This window comes from Gekko japonicus, unplaced genomic scaffold (genome assembly GCF_001447785.1).
Source record: "Gekko japonicus isolate JY-2015 unplaced genomic scaffold, Gekko_japonicus_V1.1 scaffold1868, whole genome shotgun sequence".
NCBI classification, from domain to species: Eukaryota; Metazoa; Chordata; class Lepidosauria; order Squamata; family Gekkonidae; genus Gekko; species Gekko japonicus.
In genome coordinates this window covers 139,963-149,530 of record NW_015164247.1, presented here as the reverse complement: position 1 = coordinate 149,530, position 9,568 = coordinate 139,963, and the positions used below count along the sequence as shown (strand labels likewise).

Here is a 9,568-nt window from a genome sequence, read left to right as displayed (position 1 = left end):
TTGCCAACAAAGACAAATTGATGCAAAGGAGAATGGAAAAGCCTCCATATCTCTATTTTGCCTTAAATTGGTTTTGATGCCAGCAGAGTGAGAAAATGCCAGAGGCTCTGGGTGGGTGCCCCATCGTAAATGCACCAAACAATTCCTAAAGATTTTCCAAAACACTACTCTGTCGATAAATTGCAGCACTTTGAATTAGCACCAGAGCTTTAAGAGCTCTGCAGCTGTCACCTGGAGACTGGCAACAGCTTGTTTGGAGAGTGGGGAGTATGGCATTGTATCTGTCTGAGGTCCTCCTCTTCCTCTTCTTCCTCCTCCTCCTCAGACCCCACCCTCAGCAGGCTTCATCCCTAAAATATCCTGGAAGTTTCCAACCTGGAGTTGGCAACCCTATGTCCTTTCCAGGCAACCATCAGCCTACCTTTATCTGCCTGTCTGTCTTCAGGTTTACATCCCCCCCCCCCAGCCTCTGCCTAGGGAAAGGGCAGTCTTTCCCTGCAGTGTGAACCAAAGCAGCTGACATCATTCTCCTCTCTCCCCGTATGATCCGCACAACTACCCTATGAGGTATGTTAAGGTTGAAAGTGTGTGAACCTGGGATCTGCACACCACCAGAATACAGTAGGTTCCATATGCAACTGACATTCCAACTGCCTTGCGGGGGGGGAGTTTGAGGTGTGGAATGGAGTGAAGTCCAGTCAACCCAGCCAGTCAACCCAGCCAGCGTCTTCTGACTGACAGTTCAAGCGTCCATACACTAAAGGTGTGCATTTGGAATGTTGGTCCCCACTACTGCTTTATAATATAAGGGAGAGATGACAGCCTAATCCTGAGGGCAACTATGGTGGAGGCAGCCAGCCACTAGCACAACAGCTGCATCACTGAAGCATTCCCTAAGAGGAGACCACACAAGCTAGGGACTGGGAAAATGGTCCCACAGCAGGACTGCACATAACAAGCAAGAAGTATGTCCAAGCAAGAAGTATGTCCAAGTACTGTTGACCCCAGGGCACGGATCTTCTAGAATTATGTCCAAGTACTGTTGACCCCAGGACACAGCATCCCTCACCTCACACCTAGTTTCCAGCCTCTCCCTCTCAATGGATAAGGTGGAGGGATGCGTTGTGCAGGCCATGAACCCTGCTCCTGGGGGCCAAGCAGCAGCTTCCATTCTGCAGTCCCACCAAGGACTGCATTGGCTTCAGCACCTGGGCCCAGCCTGGGACATGGCAGAACCTCATAAACCCGCCATATCCCCAGTTCTCTGAGGTCCTGACCCCACCCCCATCCAAGGACATGGAATCCACATGCTTTGACACCTCGGCCAAGAGTCCCTGGTGCCTAAGGTCCGTGGCACTTCATGAAGGGCTGAGTTGAGGTCACAAAAGTGCTCCAGGATGCTTGTGGAAAAAGTCAGGACAATGGAGCTTGGGGAGGGAGTGATGGAAAGCAATGCATATGTTGGCAAAGTCTGCTTATGCCACATGTGGACCCATGTCCAGGCCCCACACCTCAGGCAACCTTACTTTCATCCTTCTGTCTTTCAAGCATAAAGTGGGCAGTAGGGGTGCAGCCAGCCGGAGACCTGTGGAGAGGTCACACATTGGAGTCAGTAGGCCTGCAGTGGCCCTGATATCCTCTTTCTTCAGGGCTGTGACCAGGTGGTGAGCAGTGGTGGAGCTGTGTCTGGCAGTAACAAGAGCCACACTGACATGACACTGACAACCATGTTCCTGGAAACAGAGGTGGCCTACATCCAGGTGCTCCTGCACAATATGAAGCAGCACATGTGCAGCTTTCAGGCCACCATTACAGGCCTGCCCTGTGGCGGCAGACCCATTGACCTTGAGGACATAAGGGAGCCACCCTGTCTGCGGAGGGGGCACCCCAACCTCCTCGAAGGTTTCCAGAGCGAGGGGATCTGAAGGCTGCTGGCCAGGCTCGTCGGCGCCCCTGGCTCTCCTCCCGCGCCCTTCCGGCCGGCTCGCGCTCTAGGCGACGGCCTAGTTCGCCTAGCGGACAAGCCGGCCCTGCTGGTGCGTCCATCATCCAGTCACAGCTTGGCCAGCAGCGGCAGCCGGATCCGCTCAAGGCCCCCCAACTGGAGTGGCCAGCCTGTGTGTAATACATAAGATTGATTTTCCGAGACACATGGGCTATAATAATTCAGTGAGACAAGCGGAGTATAAATAAATTTTGCCAGTTCAAGGAAGTAATGTTTTTGTTGTAAATTATACTTATGAGTTTTTAATGTCTACCTTCAGTTTTGCTTGTTATGTAGAAACGTGTATTTTATTTATTTATTGTTTCTATTTGTATCCCGCATTGCCGGACATGCTGGCTCAAGGTGGCTAACAGGATTAAATGCTAATAACTTCTGTGAATTGTATTGTCGATTGCTTTTCAATATTCCATCAAATTGTAACAAAAATATAACGCAGTGAATCTTGAGATCTCAAAAGTACTTTTTCATAGTCTTCCAATTAAGACAGAGTTCATATTTCCAGAGTTTTTCTAAGGTGAGGGCTTCTCCATTTTGTAGTTCCAAAAGACTTCCCTGCCTCGTCCCCTGCCTTTTACTGATAGAAACCAAGGCTTGAAGGCTGTTAATACTGTTGTGGTTGCCTAGCAACAGCTACTCAGTACATTCGTTTCTTAAAGTTATACATGCTGCTTTAACTTCCCAATTTTTAAAAAAGGTTTCAGATTTTTCTGCAAACTTGGGAGCATTTTTCAGGTTTGTAGAAAGACCTATCTTGTCTGTCTGTAGGTCCAGTCTCTGAGAATATAATGTGTTTTAGTATCAAAGTCTAGACAGCAGTGATCATGATTTCTTGTAAGGCTTTATCAGATAGGCTACGTGGAAGCACTGAAGAGTCTTCTGGCAACAAACTATTTTGTTCATTTAAAAGTCTTTAATCTGTTCCTTTTCTTGAATAGTTGAGAATTTTTAAATAGTCTTGGTTTTCTTCCTGTTTATTTTATAACCTGAAAAGGATCCAAACTTGTCGATTTGCTCTATTACATGTTGGAGAGATAGTGGGGGATTCGAAATTGTAAGGACCACCTCACCTGCATAACTCTTTAGTTTAAACTCCTCTTCTACTTTTAATCCTTCAATTTTGGGATCTTGTCTTATTTTAGAAGCAAATATTTCCATCACAAGAATGAAGAGAAGTGGAGAGAGTGGATATCCTTGACGGGTTCATTTTACTATTCTAAATCCATTTGTCAAGCCCCCGTTGATTAAAATTTCTGCATGTTGTTTGGTGTAGATGTTCTTTATCCAATTCAAAAATCTGGAACCACATTTGAAATATTGCAATGTTTTTTGTAGAAAAGTCCAAGATACATTATCAAAGGCTTTTTCATCATCTAAGAACAAAAAGGCTGCATTTTTGCCCTTGTGTTTAACATGTTCTGTTGCATCAACAACAAAACGAACATTGTCTTTCATATGTCTTTTTTGTACAAAACCAGTCTGATCAGGATGAATGACTTTGGATGTAACCAGTCTGACCAGGATGAATTACTATCAGCCATGATTGAGGCAAAAAGGTAGTCCACATTCAACAATGAAATAGGTCTATATGATTGTGGCAGCATTGGGTCATTATTCGCTTTATATAGTAACTAGCAGTAAAGCCCGTTGTGAAAGCAATACAACGGGATCTAGAAAGAGGCTCTGGGGCAGTGCTCTGGCTTTGGGCAAACAGTGTCAATTTGCTGTGGTGACCTCAGCAGGGTATAATGACAGAGTCCACTGTTTTCCCCAGAGGAACTGATCTCTGCTACCTGAAGAGCAGTTGTAATTGTGAGTGATCTGTAGCCCTCACCTGGAGATTGGCAGCAATTGTTACCCAGGACAAAATGGCTGGTTTGGAGGGTGGAGTCTATGGCATTCTACCTGTCTGAGGTCCCACCCCTCTGCAAACCCCACCCTCTCCAGGCTCCACCCCTCAAATCCCTAAGAATTTGTCAGCATGTAGTTGGCAACCCCATCTCCTTCCCAGCTAGCCATCAACCTATCATTATCTGCCCCTTTGACTTCAGCTGACTTCTGCCCTCCCTTCTGCAGAGCAGTTGTAATTCTGAGTGCTCTCCAGCCCTCACCTGGAGATTGGCAACAATGGTTCCCTATGTGGGACTGACTGGTTTGGAGGGTGGAGTCTATGGCAGTGTACCTGTCTGAGGTCCCACCCCTCCTCAAACGTCACCCTCTTCAGGCTCCATCCCTCAAGTCTCCAGGAATTTCCCATCTGGAGTTGGCAACCCTATCAGGACTGGCCCCAATGTGTTTTCTCCCAAAGCTCCCTTCCCCTCCCCCACCACCCACTCCCAACAGGCACTGAGGGGAATGTAGGGTTGCCAGCTCTAAGGAGGGAAATACCTGGAGGTTTGGGGGGTGGATTCTGTAGAGGGCAGCATTGGGCGGGGGGGGGGCGGAAGGACTCAGCAGGTATAATGTCATAGGGTCTACCCTCCAAAGCATCCATTTTCTCCAGGGGAACTGATCTCTGTCATCTGGAGATCAATTGTAACAGTGGGAGATCTCCAGGTCCCACCTGGAGATTGGCAACCCTAGGGGGAAGTCAGCTGCACAGCAGGGGGTTGAAGAGAATGGTTTGATGGCTGCTGGGCCAAGATTGGCAACAATAGTTCCCCAGGAGCCCCATCGTAAATGCACCAAACAATTCCTCAAGATTTTCCAAAACACTACTCTGTTTTGGGCTCCTGGGGAACTTTGAAGTAGCACCAAAGCTTTAAGATCTCTCCAGCTGTCACCTGGAGACTGGCAACAGCTTGTCTGGAGTGTGGGCAGTATGGCATTGTATCTGTCTGAGGTCCCCCTCTTCCTCCTCCTCCTCAGATTCCACCCTCAGCAGGCTTCATCCCTAAAATATCCTGGAAGTTTCCAACCTGGAGTTGGCAACCGTATCTGCCTGTCTGTCTTAAGTTTTACAACCACCACCCCCCCCACAGCCTCTGCCTAGGGAGCAGCTGACATCATTCTCCTCTCCCAACTGAAAATTCCAACTGCCTTGCGGGGGAGGGGTGAGTTTGAGGTGTGGAATGGAGTGTAGTCCAATCAGCTTCCATATGTAAATGACCTTGGAACGCTGGGCGGGGCTGCACAAAGCAGCCAATGAACCCAGCCAGTGTCTTCCGAGTGGCAGTTTTTTCGGCCTAACACTAAAGGAGTGCATTTTAGAATTCTGGCACCCAAAACCCTTTTATAATATAGGAGAGATGTTATGTGAACTTCTTGCCAAGATGGTGACAGTATACTCTTTTGTTTATATCATTCATAACTTTTTGTAAAGGTAAAATTATCTTCTCTTCAAATGTTTTATAGGATGTGACGTAACAACCCAGTCAAATATCTAAGAATATATCTCATGGGACAGAATGTTACATTATTAAAGGACAATTACATGACAACCTGGTCCAAAATACAAAAAGATTTTGAAAGATGGTCCAAATTACATCTATCCTGGCTAGGAAGAATTTCTGCTATAAAAATGAATGTGCTACCGAAATTAAACTTTTTGTTACAGATTATTCCAGTTTCAATTCCTGAAAAGACTTTGAGTGACTGGCAAAGACAAATAAATAAGTTTGTATGGAAAGATAAGAAGCCAAGAATAAGATTTAAAGTACTGCAATATGAGAAGAAAAGAGGTGGTCTGGCAATACCGAACATTAAATTATATTACCAAGCCGCTGGGCTAGTTTGGATATCAGATTGTATCAGACATCCCAATGAAAGATTGATAAAATTAGAATCTTCAGATCTTGATGATGGACTACATAGTTACCTGTGGATTTAAAAAATCTGTATCAAAAAACAAAACCCAAGATAAAACACACATAGTCAGAGACAGCTTATTTAAAATTTGGGAAATGCTACGAAAAACTAATAATGTCACCAATTATTGGTTATTATGGCAATTACACAAGGAGAAAGTAATGATTTTATAACATGGTGATATGATAAACTTGCAAGGTGGCATGTGGCAAGAGATTAAAGAAGAAGGGAGATACAATGGTGGATATACTTTCAAATTGCTTCTAGATTAAAAAATGATATCTGCACTAAGAGAGGAGTTATTAATGAACTGACTGATTTTAAAAAGATTGTCTCACAATCTAAAGACCATTTATTAGGGCGAATTCACAAGTTATTGCTTCAATATGATTCTGAAGGAGAACAGGTCAAATCTTGCATGATTAAATGGATGCAGAATTTTGGTGAGGAAATAGTTTCAATGTTGGGAAAATCTATTGACTAAAGGTGTTAGATTCACTGCTAGCCAAGCATTAAGAGAAAACTGGTACAATATGTTTTACGGATGGTACCTCACCCCAAAAGGTATTGCAAAGATGGATAAGAATTAGAAAGGGGCTTGCTGGAAATGTAAAAAAGAAGATGGCACCTTTTATTATAGGTGGTGGACTTGCAACAAGACGAAAAGATACTGGAAAAATATACATGAAGAAGTTCAAAATATTTTAAAAACCAAATTCCCGATTAAACCAGAGACTATGTTACTGGGAATCTTACACATAATATAGACAGAACCTCACAAGACTGCTTAGATATATGTTGACAGCTGTCAGAGTAATATTTGCAATGAAATGTCCTACCATAGAGATCTGGAAATAAAAACCAGCTGGGTATGCAACACTGGCAAAAGTAACCAATTATATAAACAAAAGACCATTGAAAGAATTTCAGCAGAAATGGCAAGCTTATTACTCATATGATGGGAATAATTCACTTTTTTTAGAAGGAGGAGGAGGGGGAATCTGTTGTGGGGAGAGTAAGGGTAAGGAGTTTTGAAGCCGCTCTGAGACTCCTTTGGGTAGTGAAGGGCGGGATATAAATCCAATCTCCTCCTCCTCTTTTTTTAAAGTTCTGGAATTACCTGAATATCATATTAAATGTGATGAAGATATTGATTACAGTTTCAACACTTTATTTTGTATTCCACTAGTAATTAAATAATTTGTAAGAATAAATTTAGGTTTAGATAAACAAGACAATATTAAGGTTTTTACAATGGTTTAATTTTAGCATAGAAGTTCATTCAGTTGTTAAAGATATGATCTCTTTTATTGTTAAGAGATTATCGCTAACTTTAGGAAAGTTCTTGTTTATTCTTTATAGCCAGAATCTATCCCAAAATTCTGTAACATTGATTTTTATTGTCTGCTTCTATATTTGAAATATGTAATACATTTGGTAATTCGTCTGATTTTACTTGTTGTACGTAACAACTCATAATATATGACAAACCTGATGAATCTATATTTTCCCTCTACCCTTTCTTCCTTTCTTTATCCCACCTTTTCTTAAAGAAAAATAAAACATTTAAAAAATAAAAGTCTTTAAATGAAAGTTGCAGTGTTTGCAATTTGGTTTGTTTAAAGCAGTACCAGATACCTGGTAGTATCTGAGGGTGTGGGTTTGAGGGTTTTTTTGCTTTCACAGAATTTGCAGTTCCAATATAATACATGGTTCTTCAAAACTCATTTTAGTGTTTTGTGTGCTAGTATAAATACTTTCCCTGATCTGCATAACACTGCCTAGCCCAATCTCATCAGATATTGAAAGCTAAGCGGGGTTGGCCCCGATCAGAATTCGGGTGGGAGTCTACCAAGGAATACCAGGGTCACTATGCAGAGGCAGGCAATAGCAAACCACTTCTGAAGTCTCTTACGAGGTCACCGTAAGTCAACTGCGACTTGATGGCAAAAATAAATATCTTGCAGAGTCACATTAGAGGGCATTTTTTCATAACACTTGTGCATGTTTTGCCTTTTCTATTCAGGTATTTCTGAAATTTTTAATATTACTAAATATAATTTATAATTACGAACTTTAATAGTTAATATTGATTAATAATAGATCATTATTACATCAGATGCAAACAAGTGTTGCTGAGCTGTACACAGTAAGTTTGTTTCACTTGTGATTGTGAGATGGTGCAGTTATGAATGACCCTGTGGAGCCTGGGGTGGGTTGTGGTGCTCCTAATGGCCCAGCTGGAAGAGTAGACTGGTGGGTTAATAGAGCCACTGGGATGCTGGCAAGAGGGCAGGGCCCACTCTGACTGCCCTGGCTGTCAAAAGGCCAGGCCAGATGAAGGAGGGCCAAGGCAAGAAAAGGTGACAGCACTGTGGTGCAGCAGGGATGGAGATAGCATCTGCCCTGAGGGAGGGAAGGCAGCTGAAGCCAGAGTGGACCTGGGACAGCAGCCACCAAGGCCAGGGAAGCCAGAGGCTGGAATGAACCTGAGGAGTGGGGGAGGCAGTGGCCTGCAAGGAGCCCCAGAGGCCAGCAGGGAAGAGGCCTGTGAGGAGCTGATGGTGTGTGGAGGGCTGGCAGGTGGCCTCGGGTTGCCATTCACAGAAGGTGGGGAGAAGAGAGCCAATGAAGAGGGCTGCCAAAGTAAAGGAGGTCCCTCTCTGGCCGGGGCTCCCAGTTGGGACACCGGGCCTGGGTCGGATATAGGCACAGACATGTGAGGGAACATGCAGGCCAGGAACAAGAGGAAGATGTTGAGGCAGGACAGTTGCATAATAAGAAGTCATGGAGGATCAACAAGGAGCCTGCCTGCAGTCAAGTAGCCAGGGGACCTAGTGTGAAGCTGCAGGTGTCCATCACACATTATCGTTGTTCATAAACAGAGGCATATGGAAGCCCTTATTTTCCTTTAAAAATGGGCCTATTTGATTTATTTTATTTTCACTTGTGCTGTTCCAAGAAGTTGGATCACATTAATATTATTTATTTATTTGTTGTCTTCACTGTTTTTGCACTCAGAGTCATAAACAGCAAACATTAACATTAAACTACTGCTTTGCTTTTTCCATGTAGGACTTTTCTTTTTGTTAGAGATGGAAACCCAAATAAACAGAATGTGCACAATGAGACGTCTATGCACTTGCTTTGTATGGGACCTCAAATTATGATATCGGATGGAGTTCTTCAGCCTCGCTTGACTCGGCCCTTTGAGGACGATTTCAGAAGAGCAGATTGTTTGCAGATGATCTTGAAATGGAAAGGAGCAAAGCTTGACCAAGGAGAGTATGAAAGAGCAGCTATTGATGCTGTAGATAACAAAAAAAATACACCATTGCACTATGCTGCTGCCTCAGGGATGAAGACCTGTGTAGAGGTAAACTGTAATTTCAAATGTATAATAGAACTAACTACAAAGCATGTATCTGTTCTAAAAGATAAGGCAGACAAAGGGGTAAAGAAGACCAACTCTAGCTAATGATGTTACCAGAGGTCATTTCGGGGGGGAACGCGGGGGGACGCAGTTCCCCCGGGTGAGGTACAGGGGAGCGGGGCACATGACGAAGCCCCTCCCCCTGCTTCCGGCCGCCTCACCTCCGGCCCTCATTCAGCCAGGAGGAGGCAGGAGAAGAGGGAGGGTAAGTTGCTTCCTCCCTGCCTCTCCCCATCCCTGCCTGCCTGGGGCCATGGAGGGCCTTCGCGGGGCTTCCTTGCACTCCCGCCGGCCTTGCAGGTCCACCGCCGGGCCCTTCATGGGGC

General features: G+C 44.4%; 1 protein-coding gene across 1 annotated transcript in view; it reads left to right on the top strand.

Annotated features, from left to right (window-relative positions):
- Nucleotides 1-9,568, top strand: part of ANKIB1 (ankyrin repeat and IBR domain containing 1) — an 82,084-nt gene that overhangs the window by 21,724 nt on the left and 50,792 nt on the right. Inside the window, exon 3 of the mRNA XM_015408641.1 lies at nucleotides 8,885-9,185. Coding sequence (XP_015264127.1) covers nucleotides 8,885-9,185 — 301 coding nt within the window. The remainder of the gene's footprint in view (nucleotides 1-8,884; nucleotides 9,186-9,568) is intronic.